This window comes from Megalobrama amblycephala, linkage group LG15 (assembly GCF_018812025.1).
Source record: "Megalobrama amblycephala isolate DHTTF-2021 linkage group LG15, ASM1881202v1, whole genome shotgun sequence".
NCBI classification, from domain to species: domain Eukaryota; kingdom Metazoa; phylum Chordata; class Actinopteri; order Cypriniformes; family Xenocyprididae; genus Megalobrama; species Megalobrama amblycephala.
In genome coordinates, this window is record NC_063058.1 from 28,644,187 (window position 1) to 28,664,703 (window position 20,517).

A 20,517-nucleotide genomic window follows, 5' to 3' on the forward strand; every position below is an offset into this window, starting at 1 on the left:
TAAAATTGACGTAGAAACTGTGTTTGTTTATAAAGTAAGAAAGAAAAAATAAACATAATTATTTGTAGAAAATCAAAAACAAGATATTTAAGTAATACCTGAAATAAATAAATGATCAAATACATTTCTTTCAAAGATTCAGCGAAGAAACACTCAGTCATGATTGAAATAACATAGGAAATGAACACGGGTCATTTTTGACCCATGTGTGTAAAATTGATGTAGACTAGGCATGTGACGGTATCAAATTTTCATGTTGCGATTAATTGATGAAGCTTTCATCACGGTATACGGTATTATCACGATATTAAAATAAGTTGCAAAACAATTTTTGTCATAGTTTAACAGGTTTAAGAACTCTTTTTGTAATAAAACAAAAACAGCTCTGACTGAAATTTTCAAACAGATTAAAATGCAAAAGAATTATGCTATAAAGAACAACAGATAACACTTTACTCTATTTAATGCATTAACTAAGATTGAGCAACAGCTACATTTGTTACAGAAAGTGTTATTTTTTGTTAATGGTAGTTTAGAAACACAACTGATCATTGTTAGTTTTATCTCAGGTCCATTAAATAAGTTATTTTGATTTTAGTAATGTTATTAAACAGTAACTAAGAAATTAACATCAATTAATAATAATTAATACTTTATAAGTATTTTTATTGTCAGTTTAGTGATAATGAATTAACATGTTAACTAATGAAGCTGTATGTTTTCAAAGTTTTACTGAACAATAACAAATAATCAGAACATTTCTAATCATTAGGGCATGTTGTAGTCCAGATTATAATATAAAAATGTTTAGGTTTGAAAATAAATATCCTTTTAAGTCTTTTTTTTAAGTATTCAGTATTTGGTGCTGTGATGAACAACACTGAGATTACAAAAAAATGAATGGCTGTTTGAAGCATTTTAAAAACTTCACTAGCGCAGTTACTTTGTTTGCACGGTTTCCGTGGTAACCGCTGCACGCTGCTGTTCCATCAGGGCCTCTGCTGTCAGAGAGTGAACGCGCACTTTCATTCAGCGCGTCTCCTTCACTTGTTCCGCCATGTGTCACATCACGTTGGGATTGTTTACATCTGAGCGCCTGTCCTTTTGACGCAGAATACAGCGGTGTTGTGCATTTTATACGATTGATGGGTAAGGTATTCTTAATTGCCTTATAAAAAATTAATAATTGGTAATAAATTATTATTTACGGGATTCTGAAGTGCCCACGATTACAATATCGTGCATATTCATTATCGCGATTTATCGCATTACCGAATATCGGCACAAGTCTAATGTAGACAAACAAAAACTCTGTTTGTTTATAAAGAAAGAAAAAATGAACATAATGATTTTTTACAATCAAAAACAAGATATTTAAGGAATACCTGGAATAAATGAATGATAAAAATACATTTCTTTTAAAGATTCAGCAAAGAAACACTCAACCGTTATTAAAATTACATAGGAAATGAATACGGGTCATTTTTGACCCATGTTGCGCATTAGAAGGGTAGTGATACAAAAATGATTTTTGTTAAAAAAGTAAGAAAGAAAAAATGAAAATGAGGATTTGTGATGATCAAAAACAAGTTAATTGAGGAATACCTGGAATACTGAATGATGAAATTAATTTCTTGCAAAGATATAGAAAATAAAATCTCAGCCGGGTCATTTTTGGCCCATGTTGTGCATCAAAGGGTTAAAGTCTTTATCTGATTTGTTAGCCTACATAAATGACATCAAAAGTTGGATGGGTGAACATTTTCTTCAGTTAAATGAAAACAAAACTGAAGTAATTATATTTGGTTCCCCCCATTTGGTACATGGTCTGACTCCCAGTTTAGGTCCTCTGCAAGCAAATATCCGCAGTTATGTAAAGAACCTGGGTGTTGTTGTTGACTCAGAGTTAAAATTCGACAAGCAAATAAACTCTGTTGTTAGAGCTATTTTTTCCAGCTTAGGAGTTTACGGAAATTGAAATCTTTTCTATCTTTTGGTGACCTTGAGACAGTTATTCATGCCTTCATTTCAACAAGGCTAGATTACTATAATGCTTTATATCAACCAGTTTTCCCTATCACATTTGCAATTAGTTCAAAACACTGCAGCTCGCTTTTTGATGGGAAAGAAAAAATGTGAGCACATCACCCCTATCTTGGCACACTTACATTGGTTACCGGTCAAATTTAGAATTGATTACAAGATTTTAGTTTTTGTATTTAAAGACTTGCACGGTCAGGCTCCAGTTTATATCTCAGACCTTATTTGTCCATATTCTACTCAAAGAACTCTCAGATCATCCTCTGACAAATTATTAGCCGTTCCATTGTATCGCTTGAAATCTAAAGGTGATAGAGCTTTTTCTGTATTTGCCCCCAAGCTGTTGAATTTGCTACCTCGGTCAATTAGGTTTTCCTCCTCCCTATCTGTATTTAAGTAATCTCTGAAAACATATCTTTTTTCTCAGGCCTATCCATAATATTTAGATCTCTTAGTCTTAGTGAGTTAAAGTGACCTAGTGACCTTGGTCAGCAGAAATGTTGTTTAAAGGTGCTATATAAATAAAAGTGACCTTGACCTTAAGAGGTTAGTTCACCCAAAAATGAAAATTCTGTCATTTATTACTTACCCTCATGCCGTTCCACACCCGTAAGACCTTTGTTAATCTTCGGAACACAAATTAAGATATTTTAATTGAAATCTGATGGCTCCATGAGGCCTCCATAGGAAGCAATGTCACTTCCTCTCTCAAGATCCATAAAGGTAGTGAAAACATATTTAAATCGGTTCATGTGAGTACAGTGGTTCAATATGAATATTATAAAGCGACGAGAATATTTTTGGAGCACCAAAAATAACAAAATAACGACTTATTTAGTGATACGATTTCAAAACACTGCTTCAGGAAGCATCGGAGCACAGTGAATCAGTGTATCGAATCTGCTGTTCGGAGCGCCAAAGTCACGTGATTTCAGCCATTGGCAGTTTGACACGCGATCTGAATCATGATTCGACATACTGATTCATTTGTGCTCCGAAGCTTCCTGCAGCAAGTCCCATGACCAGCCATGGCCACCCACGGCTCCAGACCAGCCATGAGGGCCGAGGACCTAGTACCGCCCTGGAGACCTCCGCATCTGCCTGCAACCCCCGCACCTGCCTGTAGGTCTCCAGGGCGCCCACCCCCCTCCCCGCAGTTTCATCTGAGGCGTGAGGACACGCCTTCCGGGGAGGGGAGGTAATGTTACATCCACGTCTGTCCCGAACTCCATTTCCCAGAATCCTCCTGTTCCGCACACCTGTCTTCACTTCCATCATCAGTCTTCCCACCATCTCCCCGGATTCCCTGCACCTGTTGTTCCTCGTCAGCACTCCCTTTAAGTTGGACACTTTCCCTGCACTCCTTGTCTGTTCTATTGTTTGTTTAGCCGTTTATGTTGTTCTTGTGCTCTGGTATTGTGAATAAATGCTTTGTATTGTGGATCTCCGTACTTGCCTCATCCCTTCAGCATACAATGGTAACAAATACAGAGTTATTGGAACAGAATTTTGATGTGCTTTCAGAAATTTGTAGGGTACAAATGCAGCCCAACCCAGCATTGATAATTCTGGGACTTTCTGAACATGGGCATCTATTATCAGGAGGACAACACAAATTGCTTGCATACAGTTTAACTAAAGCTAAGAAATTATTACTTTTATTTTGGAAGAAAAAGGAGGCACCTACGGTCAAGTTATGGCTTGGAAAGATGACTTCCACTCTACATTTGGAACAAATTCACTACTGTTTGAAAGGCAAAATTGAGCAGTTTGACAAAATCTGGCACTTATCTTGATGGAAACCCTATGGACTAATGCATCATTTATTAATGTAATATTTTAATATTTTAACCATATTTCACAAATTAATGTAAATGGGTCTGGTATGGGATGTTTGGTGATGTGTTTTTTTTTTCTTTCTCTCTCTCTCTCTCTCTCTCTCTCCCTCTGTCTTTTGTTCTATTTAGGGCCCGAGCAGCGATGGTGTGAGGACCCTATTGGAATTGCTCTGTTTATTAGGGCCCTATTGTTTTTCTAAGGATTATAAGGGCCCAAGCCCTGTAAAGGGCGAAGGCCCTATTGTTCCCCTAAGGATTATTATTACTAAGGCCCAAGCCACTGGTGGCGCAAGGCCCTCTTGATCCCCTAAGGATTAGTAGGGCCCAAGCCAATAATGGCACAGGGCCCTCTTGATCCCCTAAGGATTATTATCTTCAAGTAGATCACTTGATGGGGTGGTGAAGATAGAAAGATTTTATATACCTTTTTAGGATGATCTACTTTAAATATTGTTGCCATGGCAACACGTCAAACTTTAATAATATTCTTGAGTGTTTTTGAGGCTCTTAACATGCTTCAAATAGCATGAAATACATCAATATTGTCATACAGTAGACATGGACAAAGCCATAGAAATGGGCGTGGTGGAGGGGCTCAGTAGCGCCACCTTTTGACAAAAGTGGGGGGGGGGGGGGTTAGTTCAACCTACAGTCACCAAACTCGGTACACTTATTGATCTTATTAAGCCGGACAATTTTGTAATTTACAGTCATTAGCTCTGACCAACAGGAAGTCAGATATTTTGGTTTGAATGTGGATTTTTCACACACACACACACACACACACACACACGTAGACTCTCTCTCTCTGTCCAACCCCCCTCCAACTATTGTTTTATATGAAGGAGTAGGAATGATAATTTGGGTTAGTTCGGGGGGGTTAGTTCAACCTACAGTCACCAAACTCGGTACACTTATTGATCTTATTAAGCCGGACAATTTTGTCATTTACAGTCATTAGCTCTGACCAACAGGAAGTCAGATATTTTGGTTTGAATGTGGATTTTTCACACACACACACACACACACACACACAGACGTAGACTCTCTCTCTCTGTCCAACCCCCCTCCAACTATTGTTTTATATGAAGGAGTAGGAATGATAATTTTTACATAATTTTGAAGCAAAAACTCTAGTCTACAACCTCCAATACCAGAAGTCTGCGAACACAGATTTAATATATATTTTTTGGCTTTATTTCAGTCACTTAAGTTTTTGTTTTTTCAATAACCACGCATAAACATTATTCCTTCAAAAATACAAACATGTACATACATGTTCCTTACATATTATTGTAGCCTAGTTTGTGCTGAATACAGTGTAATGACACTTTTTCCATTAATATGTTTATGAACAACTGAAAAAAGCACAAATGTCAGGGCATGTCAAAACTTCTCCAGGCCCCAAATCAGCCTCAGACCCCTGAGGCTTAAGACTGGATTAGATTTCTCAGAGCACTGTGGAGTTTGCACAAATAATAGTATATAATTTGCTCTAGAATTTTTATAGGGGTTGTCTGAGAAAAAACACAGACGTCAGATTAGGATGATATTCTGCACTCATTTGAAATTGACTTACGACATTCTATGACATGAAAGTCATCTCAATTTAAACGATCTCATGGATGTGGCTGTTGTGGTTTGTGATCATAGGAGTATCAGTTGCTGCAGTAAATGTGGTGTGAATTTGACATAGTCCTTTTATGTTTAACCGTTTTAAATGCCCATTGCCCAATGTGCACAGTTGCCCTGAAGCTTTGGCCCGTCATCGCTGCTTGCAGCTTTTTTTTTTTTTTTTTTTAATTCTCTCTTCCGGGGCTTTTTGGGGGCCTTAACATGGTCAAAAACTCTTGAAAATTGGCACACACATTGGAATCCGTGGCCATCAGGGCCAGGCAGAAGCTGGTGCCCGGGCATGGCGGGGGGCTCGACAACGCCCCCTTGAACAAAGTCCGAAAACTTGGTCCATATATTAAACACGCTTGCACGTATTAGTATGAAACTCGGTACATATAGACCTCATCGGGCCGAACAACTTTCATGCTCTAAGTTAAATGCCACCCCAACAGGAAGTCGACTATTACGGGTTGTTTGAAAACGCATGCTCTGGAATTTGATATACTCCTCCTAGACGATTATTCCGATCACCACCAAATTTGGTCAGCAGGAAGTCAAGACACAGATGATGAAAAATTGCCAGCGCATTTTTGATATCTCGAACGGTTTGGCCGTGGCGAGGCAACAAATTTATAGCGAGAAAAGGGAAACAGGAAATGTGTTATAATTTCTGCATACATTGATTGATGTTTATGAAACTTCAGCAGTGTGTTCGTTATAGGAGTCCGATCACATGGATGTGACTATTGTGAGTCAAAGTTATACCGCCACCAACTGGCAGCAAGAAGTGTGTCACTTTCAAAATGCATTGAGTTCACTCTGTTATTTTTTACCTGATTTGCTTCAAACTTCATCAGTGTAATGTCAATACACAGCAGATGTAGACCTGTGACAGGATTTTTGATATTTTAACCCTCAGGGGTCTGAGGATTTTTGGGGCCCTGGAGAAGTTTTGACATGCCCTGACATTTGTGCTTTTTTCAGTTGTTCATAAACATATTAATGACAAAAGTGTCATTACACTGTATTCAGCACAAACTAGGCTACAATAATATGTGAGGAACATGTATGTACATGTTTGTGTTTTTGAAGGAATAACGTTTATGCGTGGTTATTGAAAAAACAAAAAACTTAAGTCACTGAAATAAGGCCAAAAAAAAAATATTAAAACTGTGTTCACAAGACTTCTGGGTATTGGAGGTTGTAGACTAGAGTTTTTGCTTCAGAATGAAGTAAAAATTATCCTTCCTACTCCTTCATATAAAACAATAAATTTAAATTTTCTAAGACACTTTTGGTCAAGAAACACAGTATGCGTGGAGGCGTGAATCCTTATGTATAATGGGTGATTCTCACCTGAGAAGACAAAAGAATTGAATAATAATGACCTGAAATGACTTGCATATTAATGAGGCCTTTCAGTCAGGTAGGCTGTGAAAAAACCCTCTGTGATCATGCTGATAACAGGATTAAAGTCCACTCAGGACAAAAAAAAAAACATGATTTTTGTGATCTCATGCATGCACGTATTATTGCACATGATATGAAGAAAATTTTGTATAGGCCTATGTTTGTCACGGATCCCCTGTCCCCCGGACTCCAAATCCCATGATCCTCTTGTCTCCTCACCTGCACTCACTTCCCTCGTCAGCTCCTCAGCTTCACGATCACCTGCACCTGGACTCTATTGATAGCACTCCCTTTATATTGCACTCACTCCCTTCACTCCTTGTCGGTCTTAATGTTATGTTTACGTTGTATGTTTGGTTCTCCTTGCCTTTTGGATTAAAGTATTGTGTATTGTGGAAATCCGTACCTGCCTCATCTCTTCAAACCAGTACAACTGTAACAATGTTAAATTACACTACCAGTCAAAAGATTGAACACATTGCCATTATAATGTTTTTAAAAGAAGTCTCAAGTCTCTAACCAAATAATGGTTTTCTATTTTAATATACTTTAAAATATAATGTATTTCTGTGATGCAAAGCGTCTGAACATTCCTACCTCTAGGGCATTTCATATAGGCTACTATATTTGTTATATTATAGAGCCTAAATGTTGATGTGCAGTTGACAAACTATACATCATTAAAAAGATCTAAGACTCAAGCTTCACATTTTGACTCTTAAAATCTTATATTGACCATAATTTCTTAATATGCTTAAAAGCATACACATTTGGAGAAATATTGATGGATTCTCATATGTTTATATCAATTTTCTATACAGAGGAGTAATATTTATTATTCTATATTTATTGTCATCATTATGAGCGCTGGATGCTGTGTTTTTAATTCATACTTGAGCCGGAGGGCGCTCTGCCCCTTTTGTCCACAAATGCCTCAGTAAAAGAAGAGGCATATCATGTGACAATCAAGGAACTAACAGAGGCAAGAGATCGCTAAATATGGCTATTCAAAACACTTTTGAAGACAATAAATACACGTTTGAGATGACGAATGCATGTATTGACTGAATTTGCGTCTGAATAGCGCTGGCTCCGTGGGCGTGGCCGCATTAGCGGATAATGAGCTGAATCACAGACTTCTGACATGGCTGTCTTTTCATACAGATTACATAAACACAGAAGGTTTGTTTTCGATTTGACTTATATGTTTTAAAACCTGACATCTTAACGTTTTTTTAGACATAAGTGTAATTTTTTTGTGATTAGTATTCACTAAGTTACAGTTCATTTTCTAAGAACTATCAGATTGGACTTCGTTCAGAGGGAGAGGAGAAATCACGCATCATGTTAGTTTTCTTTATTTTACAAAAAGCACAACATTTTGTTTTTACTCTGAGTGTACACAAATGAAAGAAGATATTCCACAGATTAAAATGGTGTATAACTCTTAATTGTATGTGCAACATTGACGGAGTATTTTGAGTCTCTTTCACACTGATAAGAAAAAAACAAGAAAAAAACAACCTCAGACCTCAGAGTGTTAAACACTGTTGCCATGGCAACGCATCAAAATTTAATATTAATTTTGGATGCTTTTGAGACTCTTAGCATGCTTCAAATTGCATGAAACTCAATACACACACCAGCGGTGTCGTCCAGTAGACATGGGCACAACCGTATAAACGGGCAGGGAGAAGAACCTCTATAGCGCCACCTTTTGACAAAAGTGGGGGGGTTAGTTTCACCTACAGTTACCAATCTCAGTACACATATTGTTCACATCAAGCCGGACAATTTTCTAATTTACACTCATTAGCTCCGACCAACAGGAAGTCAGCCATTTTGGTTTGAATGTGGATTTTTTGAAAAAACAGGCTATGAATTTTATACTACTACTCCTACAGGGTTTATACAATTTACACCAAACTTTTTTAACTTGTTGCTAAGAGTTGCTAGTTGCTATTGAAGTTGTTGAATTGCAAAGGGATATTGGATATCTCGAACGCTGTTGCCATGGTGAAGGATTAAATTAAGGACAAAGAAGGGAATATTCACCCTTATTTTCGCTGTTTGCAGCTATATTTCTTCTTCTCCCAAATGAATTGCATTTTTGAGGGCCTACACGTTCAAAAACTCATGAAACTTTGCACACATGTCAGAAGTGGTGAAAATTTATGTCTGATAAGGGTTTCAGAAATAGGTGTCGCAAAATGGCTCGATAGCGCCACCTATACATTTTCAGTGAAGTGCCCCTTGCGCTGTGTTTCATGTACAAGTATGAAATTTGGTACACACATGTAAAAGCCCAATACCTACTAAAAAGTACAAAATCTGAAAACCAACAGGAAGTCAGATATTTTTAATTAACTTTACAAAAGTTGTGCAATTTTTGCCATTTCCACACGTTGTACTTTAACGAACTCCTCCTAGAGATTTAATCAGATCAAGGTCATATTTGGTCAGTCTAATCTAAAGGCCTTTGCGATGTTATATTGCGAAGATCTAGACTTTTCTGAAGGGCGTGTCCGTGGCGGCCTGACAAAGTTTGATGTTTCACCATGAAACAGGAAGTTGTTGTAACTCAGGCATACAATGTCCGATCTGCCCCAAACTTCACGTTTATTACAGTTCTACCCTGAAGACATCTACATGGCAATACTCAGTTACAGTCATAGCGCCACCTGTGGGTAAAAGGAAATGACTTGCTTTACACTGTGATTAACTCCTCGTAGAGATTAAACCAGATAAACTCCATATGTTGTCAGTCTAATCTTAAGGCCTTAGTGATGTTAAATTGCGATGATCTTGAGTTTTCACTGAAGTGTCCATGGCGGCCTGACAAAATCTCATGTTTCGCCATGAAAGAGGAAGCTGTTGTAATTCAAGCATAAAATGTCTGATCTGCTCCAAACTTCACGTTTGATAATAGTCCTGGCCTGAAGACATCTACATGGCAATATTCAGTTACAGTCAAAGCGCCGCCTGTTGGCAGCAGGAAGTATGGCACTTTGAAATGACTTTGTCGTAATTCTTCTGTATTTACTCGCTTTCATGCATATCGACCACTGTTCACTGATTTTCTAAGGCCAACGTGTGGCAGTGAGCACCCAGGCTTGTGAGCAACAAGGGCTTGTCTTTTAATAAAAACTAATTTGATAAAAATAAAAAATAAACTATTTTGTTGCTGAGAAATATAATGTAGTGATTAAATATTGAAGCTATAATATTAATAAAAGTAGTGGTGCAATTTTCTGTGCTCCTTAATGCTCTGTGTGTGAGTGACTGTCTGTATGTGCACTTCAGGTTGTGCATTAATATAGAACGGTGATTAAACTAATGGAACTAGGCCTACCTGTGCATTCAACAATTTGAATACACACCTTCCAGCCAATTACCGTTCTCAGACGGACTATGGTATTAATCTACATAATGAATAAAAACTGAACATAAACCACGCTCACTCTGTCTCACACACTCTGTGACATTGTTTTAAAACAATTCCCGGAGCACAAATCCCAAATCTCGCTTTATCCGGAACAGGATCCGGCAGGACCCGCTCAAATTAAGCACTGATTAAATATCATCTTAAATAAACTGATACTGCCTACCTCTAGAGATTTCAGGTTCTTCCCATCAGTGTCCCTGAATGAACACTTTATGAAAGTTTGTGTTGCCATGCTGCTGAGATGTTGGTGTTTTGAGGACACATCTTTCAGTTCTAGAGGAAAGAACTTCTTCAGCTTCTCCATTCCACTCTCGTAAACTTTAAGGCCCTCCTTCACTGCAGCTTCATTCTCAATTATTGCCACAGCAATCACAGCATTCTCTAGCTGCGGAACAGCCCCACTAGAGATGGTGTCAACATACATTTTTGCCAGATGACCCAGAACTTTAGGGAAAGAAAGAAATCAAACAGATAGATAAAAACAGTATTGATAAGCAGATGGTGTTCTGTATGCACATGCAATTTTTCTTTTGAATTACCTCTTCCACTGACTTTGTATCCATCTTTCAGCCTCTTAATATTGTTGTCATGAAAGACAAAATTGCATAAATTATCTGTTGCCTTCAGGAACTCAGCAGAAATGTCAGCAGAATCCAAGCTCTCCAGGCAAGACATGTTTTCTGGGCCGGTTGGAAAGGGGAAAGTGAAGCACTTCCTGGAAGGGAAGTAGTTTCGGATGCATTCCCTGGGAAAGTTGTACTCCAACACACTTCTTGAAGTGCCTAGAAAAGATGAGCACATTCTTTAGCTGCTCTCAATTCTAGAGAAGAGCACATCTGTTCTATGATTGTAGCTGGTTGAACTACTGGATATAATTGTGACTGGACATAAATGCTGAGACATAGTAAACTTGAATAACAAAACATTTCAGCACAGTAATGTTATGAAACCATAAATATTGCCTCAATAAATTAAATTAAAATTAAAGATCTGTTGACAAACCGTTAAGTCTGAAAAACTACTCACAAGAACTAGTTGTGATTAGTAATTGTGAAAACTCTTAAAATAACCATTTGCAGTATTTTTATATTACCATGTTTCAGCTTCAGAGCAAACTCTAGATAGTGATCCTCTGTTACATCTTTGCCATCGATCTTTAGCTCCAGTGTGAAGTCCCTCACAGCCCAGATGAAGCTAGGGAAGAACTTCACAAACTCGCTCGAATTGTCAGCATCCTCATTTGATGATTTGACCTTGATGAATTCTGTTAGTTCAGTAACATATCTGAAGGTTTGTTCAGGCATGAACACAAAGTGACAACAAATCATAATACATAGTCAAAACAAATGTGTCATTCCATGAGGTCCTAAACAAATTCACAACACCTGTGCTAAACACTTTCCCCTATGATTAAACTTAGCTATGAAGGAAGTGATCAGATATAACTATTAATCTATTGCAGAATAAATAATGTAATTTTTTTTAATCACTAAATATTATGCAACTGTGGGACTGAATTTGCATTTTCATTTGTATAATTCTAGTTTACGATATCAACACAGCAATTATGGAATAAAATAATGGGGACCTGGAAAACCACAGTGGAGCCAGAGTGACCAAGGACAAAGGTGGAGCCAGAGGGAAGGTGGAGCTCGGTGGAGCCAAAGGGATAAGGGGTTTGAGGCATAGTCGGAGGCCTGGAATCCCATGGTGAATTTAGTGTGACACCTGACAAAGGCGGAGCCGGAGGAACAAGTGAATGTGCTGATGGTCCATGGTGGAGACGAGGGACCAAGGAGCTAAGATGGAGCTGAAGGGTCTGAGGGTCAAGATCGAGTCTGTGACTCAAAGGCCAAAGGTTGAGTTAGGGGATCAAGCCACCAAGGTGGAGCTGGGGCCAGAAGGCCAGAGGCAGTTCCACACCACTGCGTCTCACCACAGAAGGAGAAGGAGAGGGACTGATGGGAACCAGCGAAGACAGAGCCGATGGACTGGCTGGCTTTGGAAGAGGAGGTAGGAGTGAGAGGCTGGGTGGGACAAACAAGGATGAAGGAAGCTTAGAACTGGTGGAAGGAGATGTGTTGCTGGGCAGAACCACCGGAGACTCAGGAGATTCATAGCTGGGTGGAACTAAGAGTGGGCGATATGACTTAAAGGTGCAGTATGTAAGAATTCTGTCTGCTAGGAGGTCTCTAGAGGCCTATTCAAAACAGGCGTAGCTTGATGACGCCAAGTTTGAGAGCGGAATCTTTGGATATGTGGTCTCAACTTCAACAGACGGTGCAAAAGAATAGGATAGGACTCGGGAAGAAATCATGTTCATGGATGCGATTATTAACGTTACTGTAGTATGAAGCAGAGCAGGAGCGAGTGTTGTGGGAGCTGAATGAGGCCGCTGTAGTGATTGATCAACACACGCCTCACAAGCAGTGGAACTTTTATTATGCCACAGTCGCCAGCGCCGCTTCTGCTCTTCCGGTCACGAGTATGAGGTAACGCAGCTCTGTTTATTATATTAGATACATTTTAGTGTGTTGAAAATGATGTTATAAAGTTACTCTGTGTGTTCACACAGCGGCTGCTGTGAGACACTTGTTTGAGACACACTGCAGTAAGCTAGATTGATTTTAGAATATCATATTAATAAATGCTGGATGGCTTGTGTTGATAAATGGCTATTCATTTTAAAATGTATTGTATGATGGATAAAATTCTGTATTACTGTTACTAAAAAATAAAGTTGCATCTGATTATGCTATGTTAGCTACTTGACAAAATTGTGTTTTTCTCTGAGGCATGGTAAAGCATGGTACTTGCAAAAAAATCAAGAAAATTAGATTTAAACAATAAAACTAAATGTGTTGAGCTATATAACAACAATTAGTTTTTTGTCTATAAATATATCTAAGCAGTTGTTCCCTTGTCTATTAAAACGTATAATATATAAAAGCGTCTTTGGTGTTTCCATGGTTTCTACAAAATAAAACCGAAAACCAAGGGTAACATAGCATAATTGACAGGCGACTCCTCACACGTCCCGGAGCCTTGGTTAAACCTAGAAGCACATATTGGCATTTTAACATTGTTGAGTGATAATTTTTGTAGAGATTCTTTTAAGTTTTTCTGGGAGATTTACCGGAAAACTAAACATGAGTTCCAAACTTTAAAACAGTGGTGGGACTTTGGCAAGGTTCAAATTAGACAGTTCTGTCAGCAGTACACTCATAGTGTAACTAGAGAGCTACAACGATCTTTGGAGAATTTGGAAACTTAAATAAATAAATGTCAACAACTAGCTGAATCTACTGGTGATAATTATTACCTAGAAGTTTCTTTAAGGAAAAAAGCTCTGTTAGATGATCTATTAGGCTATAAAACACAGGGAGCACTGGTCCAGTCAAGATTTCAGAGTATAGACCAAATGGATGCACCATCTAAATACTTTTTTAGTCTTGAGAAAAAGAAGGCAGAGGCGGTTAATTCAGGCCTTACGCTCTGAAGATGGGCAGGTGTTGCTAGATCCTGTGGATATCCAAAGGAGAGCAGATAGTTTTTAGTTAATGTCTTTTTAGTTAAACTGAGTTAAAGTCTGGGTTTGAAGAAGAAAGTGCCTCCCTACCACAGTTGTCTGAAGAGGGTAATGCAGCTCTCTCGGGTGCTCTGAGCTTGGGAGAGCTGTATAAGGCCCTGCAGGGCATGGAGTCTGGGAGGGCTCCTGGAATTGACGGGCTTCCAGTTGATTTTTATAAATCTTTCTGGACAGAGCTCGGAGTGGATCTGTGGCAGGTACTGAATAACAGCTTGTCTAAAGGTATGTTGCCGGTGAGCTGCTGTAGAGCAATAATCACCCTCATACCTAAAAAAGGTGACCTGTCTGATATAAAGAGCTGGCACCCAGTCTCACTTCTCTGCAGTGATTATAAACTGCTCTCCAAGGCTCTGGAGTGATGGATCAGGTCATACACCCAGATCAGTCCTATTGTGTTCCTCGTAGATCCATTTTTGATAATGTTTCCTTGATTCGAGATTTGTTAGAAGTTTCAAAATTGTTAAATTTAGATTTTGGCCTGATTTCTTTGGATCAGGAAAAAGCTTTTGACCGAGTCGAGCACTCCTATTCATGGAGAATTTTAAAAGCTTTTGGTTTTTGTCAAAGGTTTATAGAAAACTTCAAGGCACTCTATAGCGAAGTTGAAAGTGTACTGAAGATTAATGGTGGTTTATGTGCTCCATTGCAGGTTGGAAGGGGCATAAGACAGGGGTGTTCTCTATCTGGAATGTTATATTCTCTGATTAATGAACCATTGTTACAGCAAATAAGACTAAAGGTGACTGGGTTAAACTTACCTAATTGTAAAAACAATATCTGTTTGTCTGCTTATGCTGATGATGTTATGGTTTTCATTAGTGGACAAAATGATGTGCAGGTTTTACTTAAATTACTTTACGCTTTTATTTATGCGATTATTTTACGCTTTTGTCTTCTGCCAGAGTGAATTGGAAAAAATGTGAGACTCTTTTAGTTGGGCGGTGGGCTGATGGCAAACCAAACTTTCCTGATGGGTTAACTTGGGGTAAAGGTGGTATAAAATATTTTGGGTGATGATTTGACTCAACAGAACAACTGGGAAGGGGTTGTTGAGAAAATTAAGGGTCATCTGGAAAAGTGTAAATGGTTGATTCCTAATATATCTTACAGGGGACGCACTCTTGTTGTAAACAATCTGGTTGCATCTTACCTTATGGCACAGGCTGGCTTGTGTGGATCCTCCATCTGAACTTTTAATGGGAATTCAAGCTGTTCTTGTAGACTTCTTCTGGGACAAACTACACTGGGTACAACAGAGTGTTTTGTATCTGCCAAGGGAAGAAGGAGAGCAAGGACTGATATATCTGCAAAGCAGATCTGCCGCTTTTTGTTTGCAGTTTTTACAGAGATTTTTTGATGGTGCATCCGATGCTGGTTGGAGGACGGTTGCCTGTGCCATTTTGCAAAACGCTGGGTCTTTTGGACTGGACAAACAGCTGTACTTGCTGAACCCTTTGAAAATGGACTTGTCAAAGTTAACATCTTTTGTGTGGAGTGTGGAGCTTGTTCCACATTCAGAAGGCTGAAAATTCATACTCTCTGTATTGGCTTTTGGAGGAATCTTTGATACTTGGAGCCCGTTTGGATATAACTGACAATTGTAACCTATCTGAATGTGGTTCTGTGTTTCTGAAATCAAAGACTGTCACCTTAAGGCCCGATATACTTCAAACGAAATCGAAGAACGAACTGATGTGACGTAATTTCGAACAAAATCAGGCCAAAACGAAGTTCGTTTTGTGTTCTTTTTGGAAGTTCGAAACTTCTTGCCAAAGCGAACTTTCAGGAAAAGTTTGCTCCAGCTGCAAAACACCTTTGTACTACGATTGGTCAGTGACAATAACGTAATAGGAGGTGTGCGCTGAGGCTCCGCCTTCACTCGCGCGGGACGCGTCTGACTCATTTTGTGTGTTTGAGTTGAGGTAAGATCTCTACGGGTGAAAACATGAACACACTGGATAGCCGCTTTATAGTACAAAATGAAGTTGTGCTTTGTTTGATACTGTAAAGCTGCTTGATTTTAAGCAATCTATTGAATAAAGTGCTATACAAATAAACGTGACTTGAGTGCTAATTTGCAGAGCTCGTGCTAACATACCTATGATGTTATGATGCTTTTCTTATGCTTTCTATAAAAATGCTTGCTATTTTCTCATTTGTTGTGTTTATTTTGTTACTGAGAAGAAAGTGTACAGCACATATTTACATATTCATCTAACCGTTGCTCTCAGCAGTGTGGGCGGCATCAGATGTTCGTTTACAGTATATCGCTGCTCACGCATTTCGAAATTCGTTTTACCCCTAAACGAAGAACGATAAAGAACTTTGTTTGAAGTATATCGGGGCCTTTAGGAGAGATATTAAATTTGGCTGGCTCAAGCTTGGAGAATGCAGAGATGGTATCCCAGACTTTGGTTATCAGGTCTGTTAGTCTTGTATCTCTTTTTTCGTCAAAACTGAGGTCAGCTCTTCCCCTGCCTTATGATTTCACCTCATTTCGATGGTGTTTTTTTTAAAGAGTGTTGGTTGATTTTAAGATTTATTTGTCAACTTTTGAGATGATTTGGTGCAGCCATGGAGCATTGTGTGTGGTTTCTGAAGGTGTTTTGTTTTTTTCTTTGTGTAGCAGTGTGAAGTATACCCTCGGTTGTTCAGTGGGTGATGTCAGGTAAAAATGGTGAACCCATCAGGACCGGAGTGTTATGGTATAAAATGGGAGGGTGTTGGTTACCTGGGATGCGTTGTCATCTGTACCGCCCCTTTACGGGAGTCTGCCATTTATGAATGGAAGGATGTTTGGTGTGCTGTCCCTGCTTCATGCTGCTGTGCGTATGCTGCCCCCTAGTTTCAGGTTCATACATCTCGTTTTAGGAAGGCTTCTTCAGGGAATATTTATTTATAATGTTTTTATGTGTAGCTTGTCGACGAACTAACTGCACGCTATGATCAGCAACCACGCATAGTACTGCGCTGTGAACATCTCCTGGTATGTACGACAGTAGGTTGCTTGTTTTTTTTATGATTTTATTAGTAACTCTGCTATTTCTGTTGGCAGGTTGATTTTTAAATGCCCAAGGGTTTCATCGCTGTATTATGCGACGGAATGCACGTCTAGTGATATAACGCACTGCTGCCTTGCCTGGGTTTCAATCCTGTCAAATTTGTGTGTGTGTGCGCGTGTGTGTAACTGCGGGCCGGGTTATCGCTCGCCGTGCACAAATGCGTCAAGCGAGGCCATTCTTTGGCCGTTTTGTGCCTCGAGTGTGCAGGTGATTTGTGGTTTGTTTGTTTTGTTTTTTATTTATCCCTTTTTTTTTTTTGAATTGTAAACACACTGAATGTAATGGTTTTTTTTTTGTCAGTTTAAATTTTAGTTATTCTTTTGTTACAAAGTGTGGTGTTGTGTTTCCTGTTTGTATTTTACAGAAGAAGGGAAGGAGTTTGGCTGCTCATTTAATGGTGTCCACATTGAGTGCCGTGCTTCATAGGTTGGAGTGATTTGGTTTATGGTTTAACTGTGGTGTGACAATTAAAGGGTTGTGGCAGACCATCTCCCTTCTTTAAACTTCTTTATTTTATGTATATCGTAAAATGTTTTGTTTTTTGTGACCTGTGAATATATAGTCCTTGTGAGATAATGTGACAGTTTTTAACTTTTGTACACTTTAATAAAGCTGCCTCATCTTTGTAATCCTTTGCCTGTGTCTCTACTCACCCACCAATTGGTAACGAATTTGTATTGCTATATTAAATTTCCATGGGTATAAAAACCCCGGTGGCGTAGTCTGAATCTTTTCATTTCTACTGAAGCAAAAAAAAGATCTTGGATGGCCTGAAGGTGAGTAACAGCAAATTTTCATTTTTGTGTGAGCAATCACTTTAATCAAGAATATTCAAACATATGTATTAGGGTGTAAAGATAATTTATGATTTGTTGATGCTGACGTCACGACGCACGAGCGTCTTGAACTTTCTGCTCGAATCGATCGATTTTTTTTTTTCTCGGACTGAAAGGTTGAACTTGGAAATTTAATAATACTTTATATATTGAATAATGCAGTGTTTGAATGTGTGTTAATTAACGTTGTTTGTGAACATGAATAATAACGCAATCGTAATTAATCTAATTTAAAATGAATTCCTCCTTTACCGTGTATGCAGCGCGAGATATTTGAAATGCTGTGGGTGGGAAGTGTGCGTGGTGCGGGAAAAAACGCCCGAGGCTGTGACGATTCCTGCACTATAATATTGAGTTAAGTTTTTAAATTAATATTTGTCTGTTCTTTTATTTGTCTTTGATATGTTAGCCCTGATTTCATGTATATGTTTGCCCAAAATGATGATCCAAATCTGTAAGTAAAGACATTGTGAGCTATGTTACATTTGCCTAACTTAGTATTTTGTTTTGCTTCGTCCAGGGGAAAATGTTAGGATTTTTTTAGTATTGATCATGATCATGATCATGATTATTATTTTTTTTAGTAGTAGCAGAAATAGTAGATTATAATAGTAGTATTTGCACAACTAATTAATTGACCTAGCAAACAACTTTCGACCACTAAATGCCATGTAAAAATGTTTCTCCCCTTAGGACCTAAAGCTTTTCAATGTTTTTTGATGACTGAGGACACTTTGCAATACTTGGTAAGCAGGGTTCTAAATTAACTTTTTTGATCACCAGACAGAATTTCCACTAGCGAAATTTTTTTCCGGTGAAAATAAGAGAAATTATGAGTGCCACTGAATGCATTTGATCATTTTATTAACATTGTTGGCATGAAAAACACAAAGTACAATGCATACAACAAAATATGCACAAAAAGTGCAAACATTTCATCTATTATTTGAATCACATCATGGTCCTTTACTGTCTCAACTTCAAAATTATTAGTTTTAAAATTATTTACACCACGAAATTGCTTGTTTTGTTTTTTTCTTTTGCGTACATGGTAAGGTGATCAGATTTCTGAAATGGAAACCAGGGACATTTCCTATTTGAGTGGTCAAAATATCACCGAAATCCAGGGACGTGCACAGGAATTTTGAGGGGCAGCTGCTCTGACCTAAAAAAAGGGCACTCCCCTACCAATGCCCCCCCCCCCCCCCCCACCTCAAAAAAAAAAAAAAGAGAATAACAGGGTCTTTATCACCTTTCCGACAACGTTAAGTCGTTTCACCCGACAACCGCGACAATCTCCTTCTAGTGCCGCTCATGCAGGCTCAGCTCAGGTGCCGGTCGCGTGCAGCGCTGCAGCCACGTAAACAGAGTTTGCCCTTCCCCTACTGACTTTCACTTTCGGACGGGTGCCCGAATATGGAAGTGAATGCAGCTTTGCGATTTTTTTTATTTTATTTTTTTTTATTTTATTTTTTTATCTAGGCCCAAGTGAAATTCTGCATCCATTGTACGATTTTTTTATTTTTTTTTTTCCACCTCGGAAGGGCAACGTGAGTCGAGAAGGGCATATGGGCAGTTGCCCGGGCAACCTGAGCATCCCCCCTGTGCACGTCCCTGCCGAAATCTCATTTGTTATTAACTATTATTAAAAAAAACAGGGACAATACATTTTTGAATGTTTTTGTTTTTTTATTGTTCACTGTAAACCCTGATAAGTTGAGACTACTCAAATGATATGAGGAAAGTGATTCCCTCAGTTCAATTGAGTAATGGGTTAATTGACAACTCAATTTAATTGAGTTGACCTAATGTGGTCTTTTCATTGAATTAAATTAAATGTTTAGGTACAGATAACTTAAAAGGTAAATATGGGTTCCCTATATCATTACATTAATAATTATTATGATTTAATTTTATTATTAGGATTTTTGGTCTGGTTTTAATACAATTCACCAAAAAACTTACACTATTAACCAGGCCTAACTAAAAAAAAAAGTATTACACTATTTTGAAAAAATCACATTACAAAATTAAAACAACATAAATATGAGAAGATAAATAAAATGGCATTTAACAAATATTTTTAATATTTATTATTGAATTTAATATTTTCATTTTCATGAGCTGTTTATAGGCTACTGTACAGAAATTACAACTTTTTAAACGTTTAACTATTATTTTGCATTTTAGACTCATTTTAAGCACTAAGTAAGTTGCAAGTGTATTATTATTTTATTATAATTGTTTCTGAGTTTATTATAATCTGAGTGTACCTTCACCTCGTGATACAGTTGAGAAGTGTGTGGAAATTGCTGCTTTGTGACTGAGGACGTTTAAATTGTCCAAAACAATCCCGCACCCTGTTGAAGCCCTGTTATAAAACACATAACCATATTACTTTAATTTAACATGAATAGTTAGTATGTTACTACCTTAAAAGTTGAAACCAATAACGATGTTTCTTTTGATAATTGATGATAATGGCGCTCTGCTCTGGTCCAGGTTACGTTCTTCATGAAGTAACGGGCGCGCGCGCAACCAAGTGTAGCAGTGACAGTGTGGCTGCACAGCCCCCTCTGTTGGTGAATATAATCACTACACGATTGCTTCGATAACCAACAGGTTGCTGTGTGTTGGTCGGGCTTTTTTGCAATGTATTTGCGGATTATTTTGAACGAGC

At 38.2% G+C, this 20,517-nt stretch overlaps 1 protein-coding gene across 1 annotated transcript in view; it reads right to left on the reverse strand.

Moving 5' to 3' along the window:
- The window catches only part of LOC125248009 (guanylate-binding protein 1-like), a 45,463-nt gene that overhangs the window by 16,619 nt on the left and 8,327 nt on the right, over nt 1-20,517 (reverse strand). Inside the window, exons 4-6 of the mRNA XM_048159564.1 lie at nt 11,444-11,634; nt 10,890-11,132; nt 10,514-10,794 (exon numbers count right to left, since the gene is read on the reverse strand). Of these exons, the coding sequence (XP_048015521.1) occupies nt 10,514-10,794; nt 10,890-11,132; nt 11,444-11,634 (715 nt within the window). The remainder of the gene's footprint in view (nt 1-10,513; nt 10,795-10,889; nt 11,133-11,443; nt 11,635-20,517) is intronic.